At 43.3% G+C, this 21,383-nt stretch overlaps 1 protein-coding gene across 1 annotated transcript in view; it reads right to left on the bottom strand.

The window, feature by feature from the left end:
• Nucleotides 1–20,920, bottom strand: part of LOC138273698 (lipoxygenase homology domain-containing protein 1-like) — a 504,427-nt gene extending 483,507 nt beyond the window's left edge. The window contains exon 1 of the mRNA XM_069218898.1: nt 20,791–20,920. Coding sequence (XP_069074999.1) covers nt 20,791–20,871 — 81 coding nt within the window. The 5' untranslated portion in view covers nt 20,872–20,920. The remainder of the gene's footprint in view (nt 1–20,790) is intronic.
• Between the last annotated feature and the right edge of the window lie 463 nt (nt 20,921–21,383).

The following is a 21,383-nucleotide window of genomic DNA, read 5'->3' as shown; positions in this document are numbered from 1 at the left end:
TATTGACTTGGAATGTCTCGATCAAAACAAAAAGACAAGAATTCTCTTTGCCATTCACTTGTTGTAGCATATGCCCTTTCAGGACCAGTGTAACTTCGACTTGCAATTATTTTTCTTTTCAACTTTCGATCTCCGTTTAACTCTTCTTCACTCAGATTCTCTCTCCTTGTCATATCCTCTTCCTCCTCAATAGTTGTCACTGTAACTGCGTCTCTTCTCCTTGCTTGCGACTCCGGCCAATCTCCTTTTAATGGGGCTTTTGTCAATGCTCTTTTCAGTATCAAACTTGTAACTTCTTCTTGCTCTGCAGGACTTTCTCTTGACGGACCTGCAACTGGTTCAGAAGGAGGCAGGCCACAGTGGCTTTGATCCACCTCAAATCCTTTCCCCTCAGTGTCTGTCTTTGTTCTGTTTGTCTTTCAAGATCGTCTACTTTTGGGAGAGCCTTCCTCTGACTAGACTCTCCTGCGGCCTCTATTGAGATTTGTTCATTGTCACTTTCTTGTAGGTCTTCTCCTTCGTCTCTCACAGGAGTGGCTGAACTGTTCTCAATTTGCTCAGATCCAGTCTCAGTTCCTCTTTCTCCTCTTTTCGGCCCTTAGGTTGGTCTGGTTGTAGCTGGTATTCTCAACAACGCCTCTTTTGACATGCCACTTTTCTCGCATTGCTTGCGTGGATCCAATTCAGAACTCCAGCGCACTTCGCAGCTTTGGTAGTGATCAAAACTACCTGGAAAGGGCCTTTCCACTGAGGCTCCAAACACGTCTTCCTCACGTGTGTCTTGATCATAACCCAGTCACCCGCTCTTAGGTTGTGTCCTTGGTCTTGTAGTGTGGTAGCATCCACCTGATGAGAGAAAGAGTGAACCACGTCAGCCAGACCCTGGCAGTTTTCAAATACCATATCATCTGTTATCTACACAAGAGCATTTGCAGGAACAGCTGACAGCCTTCATTGCCCTGCCCATGAGGGTCTCATGTGGTGACAATCCTGTCTTCCTGTCAGGTGTGTTTCTCATTGTCATCAGAACTAACGGTAGTGCGTATGGCCATTTCAGATTCATGGACGCACACATTTTCACCATTCTTGATTTCAAGGTAACATTCATCTGTTCCACAAGTTCTGATGCTTCACGGCGGTAACTACAATGCAACTTCTGCTCAATGTTTAAGGCTGAACATAGTAATTTAACTACTTCATTGTTGAAGTGACTTCCTCTATCAGATTCTAAAGAGATCTGAAACTCAAAACGTGGTATCGGTTCCCTACGCAGTAATTTCGCTTCTGTGAGACTGTCATTCCTTCGTGTAGGTTAAGCTTCAGTCCAATGACTAAAAATGCAGACAATCACCAAAACATATCTCAATCCTCCATACACAGGTATCTCAATGAAATCCATCTGCATTCTGCTGGATGGACCTCCTGCTCTTCCGATGTGGCTCACATTGACCACTATCCCTTTACCCGCATTCATCTGTTGACAAATGACGCAAATGGCAAACTGCTTCAGAAACTTGTCTAAACTTTGGATTGAACCAATTTTGTTTGAACAATCAAATCATTGCATCCATCCCAACATGTGCTTGACCATGATAATATCTAGCCATTTGTGTCAACAAACGTTTTGGCAGTACTAATTGACCTTCGTCTGAAATCCACGATTCATCCTGACGTTGTACACATTTCATTTTGACCCATGACCTTTTTACCTCCCTATCAACATTATTTTGCAATGTTCTCAGCTCTTCTAAGGTGGATATAACATGTACTGCATAACTTGGACATGCATCATCCTCCTCAGGCAACAATTCCCACTTATCCTTGAACGATATACAGTTCAATGCTCAAAACCTTGTGACTTCATCTGCATATCCATTTCCCATTGACACAAAATCTTGCAACTTCAGATGTGCACTGCATTTTACCACGGCAATCTTCTTGGGCATTTGGATAGCTTGCAACAACTCCTGAATTCGCTCACCATTTCTGACTGGTGAACCAGAAGAGGTCAGGAAAACTCTCTGAGACCACAACTGGCAAAAATCATGCACTATTCCAAATCCATGCTTGCTATCCGTATAGATGATACGAAATGCGCAGACACATGGCATGCTCCCATAAGGGCTACCAGTTCAGCTAATTGTGTGGAGTATACTTCTCGAAGCCAGGATGCTTCAAGTATACCAGAAATCGTGCACACAGCATATCCTACTCTCAGTATTCCCGTACTGTCCCTTATACAGGAACCATCAACAAAGATCATTTGGTCATTTTCTTCCAATCGGATGTCTCTAATATCAGGTCTGGGTTTTGTGCACAGATCAGTTACCTCAAGACAATCATGCTCAATATCTTCCAATTTTTAAATTTCAACATTTTCATTGAGGAGTAAGGTTGCCGGGTTAAGCACTGTACATCTTTTCAGTGACACATTCGGGGATCCAAGGATGCTCATTTCATAACGAGTCTGCCTGGCACCTGTCAAACACTCCGTCTTTGTGCATGTAAGTAAAACTTCAATGGAGTGAGGGACCATAATAATCAGGGGATGTCCCCTCACAATGCCTTCACACTGTGCGAGACTCTGTGCAACCGCAGAGACTGAATGCAGACAGCCTGGTAAAGGTGCTTTAACTGGATCCAAAGTAGTTGAAAAATATGCTACTTAGCGGCTTACACCTCCATGGACTTTAGTCAAGACAGACTAAGAACATGCATCACGCTCATGTCAGAACAACATAAAGGGTTTTGTGTAGTCAGTCATTCCCAAATCCGGGGCTTTGCACAAACTCTCGCTTAGTTCAGAAAAAGTTTGCATACATGCTTGATCCAACACTAGGGGATCAGTGACTTCTTTGTGAGTCAGCTTCTGCAATGGCTTCGAAATGGCTGCAAAGTTGGAAGTCCACTTGCAACAGTAGCCTACCATTCCTAAAAACATCCTGACATCTCTCTGTATAGGTGGGGGACTCATGTGCAATATGGCTGTGACCCTTTCTCTGGATAATTTCCTAATTCCCTTCTCAATCTGGTGACCCAAATATTTAACTTCTTTCTGACAGTATTGTAATTTAAGTGGGGGCACTTTATGACCATTCTTTCCCAAATGCTTCAGTAAGGCAATCATGTCATACTTGCACTCTTCCTTCGTTTTGGATGCAATCAACAAATCATGAATGTACTGTACCAAAGTCAATTGAAAAGGCATTTCCAATGACTCCAGGTTCTTTTTCAAGATCTGGGTAAATATGGAAGGTGATTCTGAAAACCCTTGAGGAATTCTACACCAACACTAAACTCAATCGAAAAATTTGAAACAAAAGAGAAATTGATTATCCTCATGGAGAGGCAGAGAAAAGAAGGCTTGTGACAAGTCTATGACGGTGAACCATGCAGCATCGCATGGAATCTGATACAAAATCACTGCTGGATTTGGTACTACGGGGCAACATTTGATCACAATGTCAATTTTTTTCTCGGATCCTGAACAATCTGAACTTTCCCACAGGGCTTTTGCAATCCCATTATCTGTGAATTACATGGACTGCTCAACACTTCTTTCAAGACCCCTTGGTTTACGAATTCTGAAATTGTGGAAGCAACCTTTTCAATGATGTCCTGTGGCATGTGGTACTGGGGGATCTTGGGAAAAATTGCATTCGGCTTCCCCGCATCTTTAACTAGCTCAACTCCCATTATCAGGCCAATGTCTTTTCCTGTCAAATCCCACGCTCTCTCTTTAACTGTTCCTTGTAAGTCGGAAGGAAGATCCTTTACTGTAAAAACTGGAAAGAAAATAATCAGGGGTACTCCTCATTTGTTATTTCATACCCTGTCGCTGGAGCTGGGTCATCCTCATCATCACTGTTCATCTGTATCTCTATCCCATCATGGAAGGAAATGTCTCTCTGTTGCAGTTACCCCCCACTTTTTGCCTGATACTGATGCTGACTTGACTGAGAAGTGTGCTAGGACCCTGCTAACCAGGCCCCATCACCAGTGTTCTTTCACCTAAAATGTACCATTGTTTCCACAATTGGCACACCCCTGGCACACAGATAAGTCCCTTGTAAAAGGTACCAGTGGTACCAAGGGCCCTGTGACCAGGGAAGGTCCCTAAGGGCTGCAGCATATGTTGTGCCACCCTAAGGGACCCCTCACCTAACACATGCACACTGCTATTGCAGATTGTGTGTGTTGGTGGGGAGAAAAAGGCAAAGTTGACATGGCATCCCCCTCAGGATGCCATGCACATAAAATACTGCCAGTAGCATAGGTAAGTCACACCTCTAGCAGGCCTTACAGCCCTAAGGCAGGGTGCACTATACCACAGGTGAGGGCATAGCTGCATGAGCAATATGCCCCTACAGTGTCTAAGTCTATTCTTAGACATTGTAAGTACAGTTGTGGCCATATTAAGTATATGGTCTTGGAGTTTGTCAAAAACGAACTCCACAGGTCCATAATGGCTACACTGAATACTGGGAAGTTTGGTATCAAACTTCTCAGAATATTAAACCCACACTGATGCCAGTGTTGGATTTATTAAAAAATGCACACAGAGGGCATCTTAGAGATGCCCCCTGTATTTTACCCAATTGTTCAGTGCAGGACTGACTGGTCTGTGCCAGCCTGCTGCTGAGAGACGAGTTTCTGACCCCATGTGGTGAGGGCCTTTGTGCTCTCTGAGGACAGAAACAAAAGCCTGCTCTGGCTGGAGGTGCTTCACACCTCCCCCATGCAGGAATTGTAACACCTAGCAGTGAGCCTCAAAGGCTCAGGCTTCGTGTTACAATGCCCCAGGGCACTCCAGCTAGTGGAGATGCCCGCCCCCTGGACACAGCCCCCACTTTTGGCGGCAAGTCCAGGGGAGATAATGAGAAAAACAAAGAGGAGTCACCCACCAGTCAGGACAGCCCCTAAGGTGTCCTGAGCTGAGGTGACCCCTGCCTTTAAAAATCCTCGATCTTGATTTTGGAGGATTCCCACAATAGGAATAGGGATGTGCCCCCCTCCCCTCAGGGAGAAGGCACAAAGAGGGTGTAGCCACCCTCAAGGACAGTAGCCATTGGCAACTGCCCTCCCAGACCTAAAGACACCCCTAAATTCAGTATTCAGGGGCTCCCCAGAACCTAGGAAACTAGATTCCTGCAACCTGAAGACGAAGAAGGACTGCTGACCTGAAGCCCTGCAGAGAAGACGGAGACACCAACTGCTTTGGCCCCAGCCCTACCGGCCTGTCTCCCCACTTCAAGAAAAACTGCAACAGCGACGCATCCCCCAGGGTTCAGCGACCTCTGAAGCCTCAGAGGACTACCCTGCATCGAAAAGGACCAAGAAACTCCAGAGGACAGCGGCCCTGTTCAACCAACTTCCAACTTTGCAACAACTTTTAAAGACCACACGTTTCCCGCCGGAAGCATGAGACTTTCCACTCTGCACCCGACACCCACGGTTCGACCTGCATAAAACTAACTCTACAGGCGACTGCGAGCCCGTGAGTAGCCAGAGTTGACCCCCCTGAGTCCCTACAGCGACGCCTGCAGAGGGAATCCAGAGGCCCCCCCGACCGCGACTGCCTGCTTCAAGGAACCCGACGCCTGGAAAACACACTGCACCCGCAGCCCCCAGGACCTGAAGGAACCGAACTCCAGTGCAGGAGCGACCCACAGGCAGCCCTCTTCCTAGCCCAGGTGGTGGCTACCCCGAGGAGCCCCCCCCCCTTGCCTGCCTGCATTGCTGAAGAGACCCCCGGGTCTCCTCATGGATCTCTATTGAAAACCCAACGCCTGTTTGCACTCTGCACCCGGCCGCCCCTGTGCCGCTGAGGGTGTACTTTCTATGCCTGCTTGTGTCCCCCCTGGTGCCCTACAAAACTCCCCTGGTCTGCCCTCCGAAGTCGCGGGTACTTACCTGCTGGCAGACTGGAACCGGGGCACCCCTATTTCCATTGAAGCCTATGTGTTTTGGGGACCACTTTGACCTCTGCACCTGACTGGCCCTGAGCTGCTGCTGTGGTAACTTTGGGGTTGCCTTGAACCCCCAACGGTGGGCTACCTTGGCCCAACTTTGAACCCTGTAAGTGTTGTACTTACCTGTGAAACTAACATTTACTTACCTCCCCCAGGAACTGTTGATTTTTGCACAGTGTCCAATTTCAAAATAGCTTATTGCCATTTTTGCCAAAACTGTACATGCTATTGTGATGATTCAAAGTCCCTAAGATACCTGAGTGAAATACCTTTCATTTAAAGTATTGTTTGTAAATCTTGAACCTGTGGTTCTTAAAATAAACTAAGAAAATATATTTTTCTATATAAAAACCTACTGGCCTGGAATTGTCTTTGCGTGTGTGTTCCTCATTTATTGCTTGTGTGTGTACAACAAATGTTTAACACTACCCTCTGATAAGCCTACTGCTCGACCACACTACCACAAAATAGAGCATTAGAATTATCTCTTTTTGCCACTATCTCACCTCTAAGGGGAACCCTTGGACTCTGTGCATGCTATTTCTTACCTTGAAATAGTACATACAGAGCCAACTTCCTACACATCATTTGAGCAAGTAATCGAGCATCTTGTTTTACACAGCAAGCCCCTTCCCAGTAGGGATACCGGACTTGAATCACAGACAACGATTTTGTGTAATCCTTTAGAGTTGCCAATTTTAACCCAAACGGGTTCTGTGACTGGATTGGTCAAATACTGATTCGCTACTCCTACAATCTGGACTGTTTTTCCTGAAAGGGGCAGGTTTGGGACTTCTGCAGTTCTCACTGTAGAGCTTGTAGCTCCTGTGCCAACCAAGAAGGAAACTTTATGACCCATTACTTTTCCCTTTACATATGGACCTTTCTGATCTACTTCCAAGGAAACTGCAAGCACACATTCCTCTTCATCAAAACTCTCACTCACCCAATCATTGTTTATTCCATTCTCACTGTGTAACGGGAACTGATGTACTGTGTTATTACTCTTGTAAAACTTCTGACCTGTGACCAGTTGAGGAAGCATCATCTGCTGCTGTTCCATTGGGGCCCAAGGTATTTGGGTTTGCTGTCTAGGTACCAGTTGAACCTGCTGTTGCATTGGATGCGACTGGGTCATCTGCACACGTCATATTTGCACCTGTTGCATGGGTTGGAAATTTTGCATTTGATTCACATTACTTTGGAAATTTGGATTATGACCCCTCATTCTTGGTCCTCTCATGTTTTGGAACGGATTGCTGTCACTGGTTTGCAGAACACCTTTCTGTACCATCATCAGACACTCCCACTTCCAATGTCTGATTGCTCTGCAAGTGTGACATGGCAACACTCACTTCATTCCCTACACATCATTCTGAACCACTACAGTACCCAAATCGGGACTACGGTTTCCGTTTCCAATTCCTCTGTGATCCCTACCTCTCGCCTGATTTTGAAATACCACATTTCCCTGCTGTTGCTGCTGTTGTGGAAAATATTCCTGCATCCCTGTTTGTGCTACTCTGATCTGCATCACCACTGTCTTCTCTTTCAACTTTCTTTGTTTCAAATCAATCTTGTCACTACAATATCTTGCATACTGCGATACCTCATCAATCGGCTTCCCTTGCTAGCAAATTAAATGACTCTTCATCATCTGGCTAATTTCGGGTCTCATCCTTCCACAAATCTGAACACAAAATGAATCATGTCTTTCGGCTCAATAGTTTCTGTACCACTGTAATGCTTAAATGCTTGCGACAATCTCTCATAATATGCATGTATTGAGTCTTTCACTTCCTAGGCTGTCCTGTCTATTCTCTGCCAATCAATTTTTTTGGGCGAAATTATTGTTTTCAAAAATTCAATAAATTTATAGTAATATTCATCACCTCTGGAGATGGTGCCCCTGTAATCGGATCTCTCTCTGGTTCCTTTGTTGGCCAATTTACGCTCCTCTTGCACTCTTGTGCTCTGTGTCATGCTAGAGTTAATCTGCACTGGATTCATCATCATGTTAACCGGAGTCGGCGCCGAAGGGTTTATATTAGTGCTTGGACCGCTCTCTTGTGCTACATATGGTGGGGGACGATTTCTCAGTAAGTGTAAAATGAACCCATCATCATCTGATTCTTTCTCAAGTATTAAAGATCTCCTAGACTCTTTTGATCTCTGCTCCCTACTCTCTCTACTACTGGAGGTGCTCCTGTTTGTCTTTCTGGTAGCTTTCCTTTCTTCTCTCTCGAGTCCTGTGTAATTGCAGGAAACAACTTAATTCCCTGTAAAGTCTTGGATCTCCAAACTTTCTGCTGGATGTCTCATCTAGCCTCCACTAGTGTCTTTTCTGCCTTTCTCATTCTCCTCTCAAATTTCTGTTGCTGTCTGGCTACTAATTCCCAGATTGCTAATGCCTCGAACTGTGCTGGTCTTGGAGGAGGTTTCAAATCATATATCATTGTAATGATGTAACATGGCTCCATGCCAGAACACTGGGCATGGAACCAGCTTGTTCTGAGGTTCTGTCATACAGGGTTCTCTGCATGACAGTTGATATGCTGGCTGTTGGTTGAGGCTGTAATAAATACCTCCTACCACACATTCTTCATCTGGTGTGGACTCACTTTATTACTCTGGCGACGAGGATGGGATCCACGAATTTGAGTGGTGAAAGGAAGCAGGCACTTTTGTTACATTGTTTAGGGGGTGAAGGACAGGAGGTGTTGGAAAATCTACCTCCATTCATCTTCCTTTACAGCCCCCAGCGTAACATCACAAACTCTTATGCCACACTCAGCATCACATTGATCATTTTCATCCTGAGATTTATCATTCTCTACCACTTCCACCAATCTCGACAGACAGTCTGCCGTTACATTTGTCTTTCCCGGAATGTATTCAAACATGAAGTTATACTCCTGTAAGGAAATGACCCATCTCCTGATCCTCGAGGAAATCGAGTCCAAACCCTTCTTCTCAAAAATTTCTTTCAGGGGTTTATGATCAGACCTGACTACGAAAGAAGATCCCCACACAAATTTTCTGAACTTGTTTATGGCCCAGAAAATTGCCAACGCTTCCTTCTCTATAACAGAATAACATATCTCTGCCCCTTTCAAGCATCTTGAAGCACAAGCTATTAGCACCTCTTGGCCCTTCCTGATCTGAAAAAGAAGAGCACCCAGCCCCTTTATACTCGCATCAGTAACAATGAAAGTGGGATTCCCAGGTACAAAAGCTTGTAAGTTTGGTGCATTCCTGAGATCATTTTTTACTTGTTTAAATTCTGTACCACACTCTTCCGTCCAAACAAACTCTGCATTCTTACACATCAACTTCCTTAGATTTACTGTCTTATCTGCAAAATTTCGTATAAATTTGTTATAAAATTCTGCCATACCTAAGAATGAAGAAACCTCATCTTTTGTACACGGTTCTTTTAATATTTCGATAGTGTCCACCAAATCCTTTTTAGGACTCACCCCCTGCCGTGGGGGTGTGGTGTGGCCGACAGGAGAGATGATACTTCTTATCGTTTTCCCTCTGACATTGATTTAAGGTCTGATAATACTCGTAGGAGTGTCAGAACACGCAGGTTTCCTTTACATTTGCGTGATTTTGTGTAGTTCTTTCTACCCTCTTTTTCTTTCTGTTCAAATGTGTTTTTTGTTCTCATGTTATTTCTGTTCTAATGTAAAGAGGAAGAAGTGTAATGATGTAACATGGCTCCATGCCAGAACACTGGGCATGGAACCAGCTTGTTCTGAGGTTCTGTCATGCAGGGTTCTCCGCATGACAGTTGATATGCTGGCTGTTGGTTGAGGCTGTAATAAATACCTCCTACCACACACTCTTCATCTGGTGTGGACTCACTTTATTACAATCATCCTTTTCAAATTCTCTAAACTCCTCAAATTAAATGTTCCGTGGGCAGGAAACGCTAAACTCCCATCTTTCTCTGTCACTTTGCACCATTGTGTCAGACAAAGACATGGTGCAGCACCCTTTTCTTATGTTACAATGTAAGCTGCTGTGCTTTCTGGCGATGCAATATCCCCTCTACATGTTGTAATATAAATATCTCCTCTTAAGGCACTCTTTAAAGCTTTGAAAAATGTCATTTCTGTGACCTGTTATGTTAATCTAAATCAAATCAGGAAGTGACTTTCAGTCCCAGAATCCTTTTCACCAACCTTCTCTGCCAATTGCACTTCACGGTTGTCCGTCAATCCGTAGGCAACCCTTCTCATTAACCAACCTATCCTAGAACAGCTCAAATGATGTCACTCTAACATGTACAGCGGCTGACAAAGTCTTGCGGCTTGTCCTCCCAAGTCAGATTCACACTCAACTAAAGCGAAATTATTGCAAATCAAAACCCAGTTTGTCCGTTTACTACAGGTAGGGTAACACAATTGCTTCAGAAACCTTACGGATTTTTCACTGACAGCCTTTCCCTCTAGCAGCTCCTCCTTCCCTGACTCGCAAGCAAAATTTGACACGCAAATTTTACTCTCAACTGATCAGTGGGTCTGTTCTGGTGCACATAGGACTCGCCAGATCTCAGTCAAAAATTCTTTACTCCCTTTGACTCAGACTCTGACTTGTCGACCACACCCGATCGACCTACTATACCAGACAACTTACAACACAAAAAGTATTTCATACCCTTTTCATTATACTCTGGAGTCTTAGACCTCTCAGGGTCTGTATACCAACAACCACATGGACAATTTTGATCACAAAGTGCCACACACATGTGAAGTTTGATGACTTCCCCACTCTTACACTTCGGAGTACGCAAAGTCCGTCAACAACTTCATCTATAGTATGCAAACTCCCTAACCCCTCACAAGCATGACAATTCACCTGTGATTTGCATAAGCTGTACAAGCACAAAACTTACTTCATTTACTCTGTTACTAGAATGCTGAGGACATCTTCAAACAATCATTGGCAAGTTCCAAGGTTCTGGGAAAGTCAATCTAGGTTCTTAGGGATACATTTTCTCTCCACTTTGTGTCATCGAATCTGAAAATACAAACTCTTTGCAAATTGATTTCACTTTAGGGGACTACCCTTGTCCCGGGCCTTTATGATGGGCTCTTAAGGAGACTAACCATCCTCTGCTGACCTTATGTGGTTTCTTATAGTTGGGATTATAAGTGGACGCGATAGAGGTTCAATAGACCTTTGTACTGCGCTTAGAGTAGTTCCCACCTTGAGACCAAATCAATAGCGATACCAATCAATAACATCAATAATCTTGGAAGTCAATATTTGCCACGCACCATGAACCCTTGGCCACGAATAACCACACCTTTATGTGAAAGTTAGAATGTTTATTTCCATATATTAACAATACTAATATCATGTATCCTAGTCTCAAAATCAAATGATAAACATACAGAAACAGTATTGGTTGACGAAATCTTCTAAAGAACCACAATTTAATCAAAGTTTTGACCACTACACATTCTAAAGTTATGGTACAAATCAATAGCAAGAATAACTGTGCAAACGAAATGGCATACATTTAGATTCAGCAAAGAAAAGACATCAACTGTTGTTAATATTTAGCAAGCATCATCAGTGAGTATCCTAACTAACCTTCTGATTAGAATAGCATATTTGGGCTCCATGCAAAACAATTTAATCTACACAAAATTCAGAAAACATCTAACTATGGCTCTCTCAAAATTAGCGGTTGGTACCTAAGGACCAAAGCACATAGACATAATAATCAGTAACATCGTCTTATACCTTGCCTCAGTGAAGTTCAGCAAGCATCAGAATTCAGCAGTGAAGTTCAAGATAGAGCTGTCTCAAGAATAGACATAATAAGATGTTGCTTCTAGGTAACAAAGTTAAGGAAAGTTAAGCATGTCTCTTCTTGAGACGGTCAAGAAGGATAATGCGGAATAGCGTACCTCCTCTCGGAGCAGTCTGGCTAAGTCAGCTTCCCTAAAACTATTTCTCACATTGCTATTGGCCAAAGAATCGTATGTTTACGTTTAGTCCAATGAAAGTAGAACCTCAAATCTAAGAATTTGCTAAACCATTGTTCAATGTTGATGATTGGCTCTTCTTCTCGTGCTCCCGTTGTTGTGCTGTTCAGGTAACAAAACTGTATTGGCTTATGCTCCAGTCAGTGCTTTCATTGTCCATTCCTGGGAACCTCGCTTTTACACACATTAAGTTATACAGTGTATCTAGAGCTAGTACAGCATATTCCAGCAAGTAGTTCTCATGGGAAGGAATTTCAGCTACTAGCATTTGGTCAACGCAATGGAAAATCACAATTTAATTCTCTAAGCACCCATTTTATGATTTGTCTAAGCAATGCAACTTCAAATGAGGCTGTGTCTGTAGGCCCAAGACCTCGCTAAATTAAGGCCTATGATTACTAGAGCAAATACATAACCATTAATATGACATACTACTACATTAATACAAATATAAGCTCAACATTTTACATTAATAAGCTGTTAATAAGTACACTTCGTGATTATTGATGGTCACTCAAGTAAGCACATTTTCAACTAGTGTATTTATTTTCTACCTTAACTCATTTTCTACATTTCTACATTTCTACAGATTCAACATTCAGAATACATGAATATTCATTAGTAAAATTTCGGCGTTAACACATCTGATAAGTGAACATGGCTTACAAGCTGTGCAATACGTGTAATGTAGGTGCACTGAGACATTAGAGTTGCATTTTAAAGCAGATTAATTATTCAGTCATGTAAATATGTTTTCAATCAATGTTCATCTTACAAAATGAATAGAATGCTTTAAATCCTAAATCATTTAGGGTGGACAATTGTTCTTTAAGCTGCCTGGATGTGGTTAGAAATTAACCCGAGCAACATCTCTGTGCATTACTTACAAAAGGGAATAGTTATTCCCTCCTAAACCTTTATCTCGTAGGAATACTTACTGAAATGAGGTGTTCAATCTCAACCCAGGCACCAAGTGACCTGGCTACAACCAATCACAAGTTTTAGCGCTATACGCTCACCCCTCCAAGATCCCCCCACCAATAATGTGGATAAAAGGAGATGGAGTCCACAACACATCCTGTTTTTTCCATCTGCTTATCGGTACATGACCTACAAGCCTGTGGAACGCTTTTTCAAGTAAGCCTGGGGAGGCGAGGCCTCTCCAGGTAGGAGGTTTGCACTTGTTCTCCACCAACTCCACAAGTTGGGTACTTGCTGGGCAAAGTATCTGGAGCATGGAGAACTCTGTTTGCTTTTATTTGTCCCCAGTTTCCAAAGGCGTGGCCTTTTGGGTTCCCTATGGACATCTTGTTGACCCTAGGCGTGGGAGACTTGGTCTTACCTTCGTATGGGTACGGAATGCTTAGTGCGCCCTGTGGTTGGGGCCAGGGTCTCTCCTTTTCTTCGCTGTCCATCTCTCCGATGGTGAGGCTTGTCATTATTTCTGGTGCGCTGCAGGGTTAGGTATGCCCTGGATGGAAAAGGCTCAGCCTTGTACCCTCTGCTTGCTGTTTATTCTCCTCTTTTGGTTTGCAAAGACTTCAGTGCTTTTTTGTATTTCCAAGAGTTGTTTTTGTTTCTTTGGGATTCAGTTTGTGCTGGTCTTGCTTTGGTATATCCTCATTTCAGTAAGTATCGGTACAAGATAAAGGTTGAGCAAGTAATGATTTGATTACTTACCGATAATCTTCATTACTTCAAATTACTTTTTTCTCGTACCAATACTTACTTCCAGTACCTACCCCGCACCCTGAATCCTTATGTTGGCTGGGGACATACAGGATGTGTTGTGGACTCCATACCCTTTTATCCACCAAATTGGTGGGAGGGGCTAGGAAGGGGGAGCGTATGGTGCTAAAACTTGTCATTGGTTTTAGCTAGTGCACCTGATGCCTGGGTAGAGGTTGGACACCCTGTGTTCAACCTCTTGTAAGTATTGATACGAGAAAAAAGTATTTGGAATAATGAAGATTACCGATAAGTAATTAAATCATTACCTTTTTTTCCTGATCAAATGTTTCCAGCATATTATTGAAATAAATCACAAACTGGAGGTAGGAATGATTTTTGCAAAGTCTGAACTACGGAGAAATCTTTTGAGACAATTATACAACATGTAATTTAGGAGTCAGATGCATACAATACAAATAAGGGGTCTCAATTAATAGACCAGAGCTCAGGTCAACCTGCCATTGTTCAAGTCAAGTCCATGAGAGCCCCTTGTCTGCACACTGAGTATGTTACAGCTCCACAGTGGCATTAGAAGTGAGACAGAGATGAGTACTACACATGCATGCAGGCAAACCATTAGACATATACACGACTCACATGAAGATACAACTGTGTAGCTGCCAAGGGCACCCAGGTGATCAGTGATACCTTCAGTCGGTCCTAAAGTTTTTGTGACCAGCATTTTATGTGCTAATATTTTTATGTTGCGAATCATAAAAGAAAAAAATACAGTACGAAGGCACTGAGGCAACAAAGCTACATGACTGGCCATATGGCAGCTTTCCACACACTCACCCATGAATTAAGAATGGATGGAAAATAAAACATACATTTTTAAAAAGAAATTGGCAATTGAAATTGTTTACTTTGTAGCTTTCAATGAACTTAATAAGTTTCCTGAACTGACACTTTGCTACAGATTTCAAATGGAATTTGTCATCTGCTTTGTTAGTGACCTACATTCTGAAGTGAAATGTATTCTTAAGACCCACAAGTTAGGTTTTAAAGAGAATTTCCAACATGGATAACAAACCATATCTCATTTTATCGTAACTGTACAAAAATTACATCAATTGTTAAATGAATAACTTAGTTGTAATAAACAAAACAGCCCTTTGATGGAGAAACATTTGATTTGCTCTGGGAAAAGAAAAACAAAGCGCTTGTTTAAGTGAGCACTTCTGTTCCACAAGCAAGCAGATTACAGATGTGGCTGGTCAAACCATTCAGGAGATGTAAAATGGTGTAAACCTGTTGATCTTCTACAAGTAAAGTTGCTCATCCACCAGTCTACTCCACGCTAGAGTGCATGTTCGTTTCTATTTCAAACCAACATTTACTTTAATTGCAATTTGCAAGTTAGAGTCCTCCCTTTTAGTTACATGCCTAAAATGTTTTATATTTTTTAGTGGTTTTGTAAATTTGACTACTTGTACTACCAAGTAGATCCTTTTTTTCTATAAGGTTTACCACATTTGTGTTTGTGGATGTAGGAAAGGGCCACTGTTGGCATGGTTACCCCCCACTTTTTGCCTAGTGTTGAAGCCAACTTCGATTTAATGTGTTCTGGGATCCTGCTAACCAGGCCCCAGCACCAGTGTTCTTTACCAAAATCTGTTCATTTGTTTCCATAATTGGCACGCAGTTAAGTCCATTGTAAAAGGTACCCATGGTACCAATGGCCCTGTGGCCAAGGAAGGTCCCCAAGGGCTGCAGCATGTATTATGACACCCTAGGGGACCCCTCATCAAGCACATGTACACTGCCTATGCAGCTTGTGTGCTGGTGGGGAGAAAAAGGCAAGGTCGACATGCCACTGCCTGTGGCATATGTAAGACAACCCTCTAGCAGGCCTTACAGCCCTAAGGCAGGGTGCACTATACCACAGGTGAGGGCATAGCTCAATGAGCAATATCCCCCTACAGTGCCTAAGTCCATTCTTAGATATTGTAAGTGCAGAGTAGCCATATTGAGTATATGGCCTGGGTGTTTGTCATTATGAACTCTACAGCTCCATAATGGCTCCACTGAATACTGGGAAGTTTGATATCGAACTTCTCAGCACAATAAACCCCCACTGATGCCACTGTGGGATTTATTGAAAAATGAACACAGAGGGCATCTTAGAGATGTCCCCTGTATGTTAGCCAAACTGCTAGTGCAGGACTGACCGCTCAGTGCCAGCCTGACGCTTTCAGACAAGTTTCTGACCACAAGGGGTGAGAGCCTTTGTGCACTCTGTGGTCAGAAACAAAGACTGTCTTGGGTGGAGGAGCTTCACACCCACCCCTACAGGAACTGTAACACATGGTGGTGAGCTTCAAAGGCTCAAGCCTCGGATTACAGTGCCCCAGGGCACTCCAGCTAGTGGAGTTGCCCGCCCCACCTGGAAAAAGCCCCACTTTTAACAGCACGTCTGGTGGGAAAACAAGGAGAAGTGACCACCCAGCCAGGACCACCCCTAAGGTGTCCAGAGCTGAAGTGACCCCCTCAGTGTGGAATCCTCCATCTTGGTTTGGAGGACAGGGACCAATATGATTAGGGTGGAGCCCCCTCCTCAGAGGAAGTGGGCACAAGGAGGGTGTGGCCACCATCAGGGACAGTAGTGATTGGCTACTGACCTCTGACCCCTGTAACACCCCTAAAACCAGAATTTAAGGGCCTTCCTGAACCCAGCTCACCAGATTCCTGGTGACCTAACAAGAAGAAGAAGGACTGCATAGTTGAAACAACCAGCAGAGAAGAAGAGACGACAACTGATTTGGCCCCAGCCCTACTGGCCTGTCTCCTGTTTCAAAGAATCTGCAAAAGAACAGCGACGCATCCAGAGGGACCAGTGACCTCTGCCAAGCTCCAGAGAACTGCCCTGCACTTGAAAGGACCAAGAACTCCTGTGGACAGTGGCCCTGTCCAAGAAGCAACAACAACTAAAGACTCCAGCCTCCCTCTGAATGTGTGAGGTCTGATCACTCTGCACCCGACACCCACGGCCTGTGTCCAGGTGGCCCAACCTGCTTGATAGGATATGCAGGATATTCCGAGCAAGTGCCCACACTAGGATGAGCTCTCCACCCCTCCACCGCTGCAGAGGGAATCCTGAGGACCCCCTGACTGCGAAGCTCTGGATGAAGATATCTGACACCTAAAGACACACTACACCCGCAGCCCCCAGGCCTTGGAGAAGCCGACCTCCAGTGCAGCAATGCTCAGCAGGTGGCCCTGTTCCCTGTCCAGCCTGTGGTTTGCCAGAGACAACTCCCTGGACCTCGCTACAGCCTCTGAGTGACCCCCAAGGTCTCCTCATAGAGAATCATTGGAGACCCAACATCGTTTTCACCCTGCCCCTGGCCACTCCAGTGCCGCAGAGGGTGTATGTTTGGTGCCTACTTGTGCCCCCCCCCAGTGCTCCACTAAACCCCACAGGTCTGCCCTCCAAAGACGTGGGTACTTACCTGCCTGCAGATCTGAAACCGAGTGCCCCCAGACTCCATTGAATCCCACATTAATGTTGCCTACACTTTGACCTCTGCACCTCGCCGGCCCGTGTTGCTGGTGGGGGTTGTTTGGGGTTAACTTGAACCCCAAGCTGTGGACTTCCTAACCCTCAGAGACTGGAACTGTAAGTGTTGTACTTACCTGTAAAACAATCTAACTTTTCTTCCCCCTAGGAACTGTTTCTGAAAATTGCAGTGTGTCAAGTTTTAAAACCGATTATTGCCAATATTTCAAAATCTCTATAACTTATCAATTTCAAACAAAGTACTGTTGATACATGTGTGAACTACAAATCTATTTAAGTACTTACCTGCAACTTGAATCTTGTGGTTCTGAAAATAAAGAACATATATTTTTGCTATCTAAAAACCGCTGGTCTGGAGTTAAGTCATTGAGTGTGTGCTTTTTCTATTGTCTGTATACACCAAATGCTTTCCACTACCCTCTGATAAGCCTGACTGCTCTATCACACTACCACAAAAGAGAGCATCAGTATTATCTACTTTAGCCTCTGTTAAGCCTCTGGGGAACCTCTGGACTCTGTGCACACTATATCTCATTTTGATATAGTATTTACAGAGCCAACTCCCTACAGTGGGGTTATTTGTTTTCTGTTAGAACGCAAGGCTTGAGAACCTTTTTACCAATTAATGTGTCTTGAGGCTGGGGGAAGGGGCAGTGCATAAAACTTGCTTGTCCTGAATTCCTTTCAGTGAAGGAAAGGCTGGGAGTCATCAAAGACTGCTTGTGCTGACTGGATTGAGACCGTGAGCATGCAGAAAACATGCTATGCAGCAGAATAGTTAGAGTGAGCTGCGATTCCTTGTAGGCCATTAACAAGTGTAAATCCAGTGAGGAAGGTGGCCATCTTGGATTATCGGGTAAAACTCTCTTGTGGTTCACGGCATCCTTTGCTAGGCAACCATGATACAGTGTTGTTGCAGCCAAGACCTAGAGACATGGATTTCAAAGTTCTTTTGCCAAGACCTATTACTTTCCAAGGATTTGTACTGTTAGTCCTTGAAAATATGAAGAAGTAATCTGAAGAATTGTGTTGTTGAAAAAGTGACCTTTGAGCTTTTTTCTTGAACACTAATCTGAATGTATACATGGATGCCATGCAGAAGGTTATCGAGTTCCAGTAGACAAGTAGAAATTTTCAACAATAGAGAATACCAGCAATTATTGGTTGCATATATATTCACTGAAAAAAACAATGGTTAAAGGGAGGTTATAGTTAGGTGAAATGTAGGTAAAACATACCGTTTTAAACAAACAAAACCACTAAAATTCTCCAGTTATAGTTAGCTCAAGTAACTATAACTTGTGCTCTAAGGTACCACAACTTGTGCCCCTGTCATACATACATACATACATACAGTGCTGTCATCAATGATGTCATTGCAAACATTGCACATCAATAATCTCATAGAACATATCATGAGTGATGCAATATGTGGGGTAATTAGCAATAGCTGGCGAGGAAGCGAGTTAAAGTTACCTTTGGGCACAAGTTACAGATACTTGAGATAACTATAAGTGGTGAATTTCAGTGCTTTTGTTGATTTAAAATGGTATGTTTGAACTGATATTTTCACCTTACTATAACGTCCCTTTAAACTTTGATTTTTTTTCAGCGAATTCCTAAAGTTTATTTAATGCAAAGTGAGATATTATTACCATACGTAAATATAACATAACCTTAACCACACTTTTTTTCAGTGACTTTCTAGTTTTCTTTTAATGTAAAGTAATACATTATTACCACACATAAGGTCAAACCCACGTTGAGCATGGCCGGGTCTGTAGCAGTGTTGTGCATTTAACTCCCTGCAGCTAGCTAACCTAATACTGCCTTTGGTCTTGTGTGGCATGGAGTTGGCCACAGGACCTGCAACCAACCCACGGCTGTGCATGGCGCGGGGTGGCTGCAGGGTCTGGACTGTGGCCAACCCCTCCCAACCAGCCAATCCCATGACGTACACAGGTTTCTGGCATGCACAGCGTGCAATTGGCCTCACAGCTCCTGGCAGCAGTCAGGCAGACAAACTTACTTTCTCAAACAGTCACACCACATTTGGTGTAATTCAGTTCAACACTTTTTGTAATATCACTGTTGAATGTTCCTACAAAAAATGAATTGAAAAATGTATTTTGAGATCACTCTTCCCCCCTCGGCTGCCACTTGGCAGATCCCTTCAAAACTTTCCAAGAAAGAGTGGAGGTGGATAAGGCTTTTTTTGGGAAAGTTTTGTGAAGATTTGTCAAATGGCACCATAATTGTAGGCAAACCAAAAAACGCTTTTCTATGGAAGTGCAGACCTAACTCTAACTACCTCCGGTGGTGACCACCACTGGTTAATATATATTTATTTTATGTAAGCAAAAGTTAAAATTAAGTTATGGCTACCTTTGGTTTTAAAACCTTAACATATGCTTAAAGAAAGTCCGAAATGCATGAAAAACACACAAATAAAGAGCAGTTATAGTGCAGAAAAAAACACTGAAACTCCCACATAGGACTACAATCAATAACTTGCACAACAACCATGCAAACCATATCTCGCACACCTAGTGCGATGTTTATGACCTCACAAAATGCATGCACACAAATAACACCTAAAAGCAAAATGTAATTAAGTAACACCTTTATGACTTTTACCCATTCTCCCCCTGGATGTTTGTGAAGGGATATTGAAATACAGCAGCTCTGAGGCTGTGCCAATGGTAGGAAGATCTACTTATGTTGCATTCATTGCACTGATGAGCGACAATTTTGCACTGGCATTTTTATTGCCTGGAATGTGGAAAATGTGAATTGCAGTCTATGCAAATGTCGTTCTTGCACTGTTTGATGACTGCAAATGTAATTTTGTCGGTCAGGGCAAATGCAAGTCTCCATGGAAAATTACTCAGTCACTAGAGAAAAACTTGTAATTAGGGGATGCTTATACACAAGAATCATAGCATGTAAACCCTCAGTATTGGGCCACACATATCAAGCATAACTTCTGCTGTTTGTGGACTCACACTGATCAGGTAATTTCCGCTCGCAGGAGACTTGGCTCAAGCAGGACCTTCCTTAAAGGAAGTGTGAAGATGAAAGTGGGGGACAGCCCCATGTGCTGCAGTAGCAATGAGCAAAGAATGACTTTAGAATCTATGGGAAACACATGAAGTTGGCACCTCGCATGCCTTTTTCTAAGCGAAGACATACCCTTCATACCACTTTAACAAAGAGGGTCCACTCATACATAAAAACTATAAACCTCATGAGAAATGCATATATTGTGGATGGGAAAAAATCACTAAATTAAGAAAGCCCACCAGGAATGTAACCTGAATAAATATTTGAACGCAGCATACTATGGACAGGAAAAAACGGAGATCTCCGGAACTATTGATGCCATGTAGATGATGTAGTTTCGTAGAAGGCATGGGACTCGTTAGTCAGTGATTTCGGTAAACAACTTAATGTGAGCATCAATGTAAAAACCAATTGTCTTTTTTTATGATAGTGCACATTAGAAAAACTGCAATATTTCACACAAAATGACATTCTAGCAATTGCAAAATAAAGGTGTTACCTTTCCTCTCTGAAAAAACGTCTCCCCTTGCAGAGAAAGTCGCCTTCTCCCAGTGTCTCCAAACGTGCCTCGCAGGGTCATGTGTACGTTTGCACCTGTCTCAGGCTTAGAGAGCTGGTATGTGGTGATGTATAGAAAGTACGTCTTCACTGAAAGCGAAATACAGAAATGGATGTGTTAGGTGTAAATATGCATGTTTATGTTGGTATGGTTTACCTTTTTGTTTGATGTGTCTAGAGACATTTGTGCGAAATGATTCTAAATCTGTACCCACCTAAGTGCCGTTTTGAAGCAGTGATCCTGAGCAATACCTCATGATGCCCTAGTCACAAGCAAGCTGGACAACGGGAACATCCTATATGCCGCGATTAAAAACAAAACTCATCTGAAGGCTGCAGTCCATTCAGAACTCAGCAGCCAGAATCACTCTTAACCTCCAATCCACACTCACATAACTCTACATATGATGGAGCCCCACTAGGCCCCCATACACAAACAAGCACATTTCAAACTCCTCACCCACACTTTGAAGGCACTATATAACACTGGCCCAGCATACCTCAACAATCGCATCTGCTTTCACTAACCTTCCA

This window comes from Pleurodeles waltl, chromosome 2_2 (genome assembly GCF_031143425.1).
Source record: "Pleurodeles waltl isolate 20211129_DDA chromosome 2_2, aPleWal1.hap1.20221129, whole genome shotgun sequence".
NCBI lineage: Eukaryota > Metazoa > Chordata > Amphibia > Caudata > Salamandridae > Pleurodeles > Pleurodeles waltl.
The sequence above is the reverse complement of the archived record's forward strand: the minus strand, read 5'-3'. Positions and strand labels throughout refer to the sequence as shown.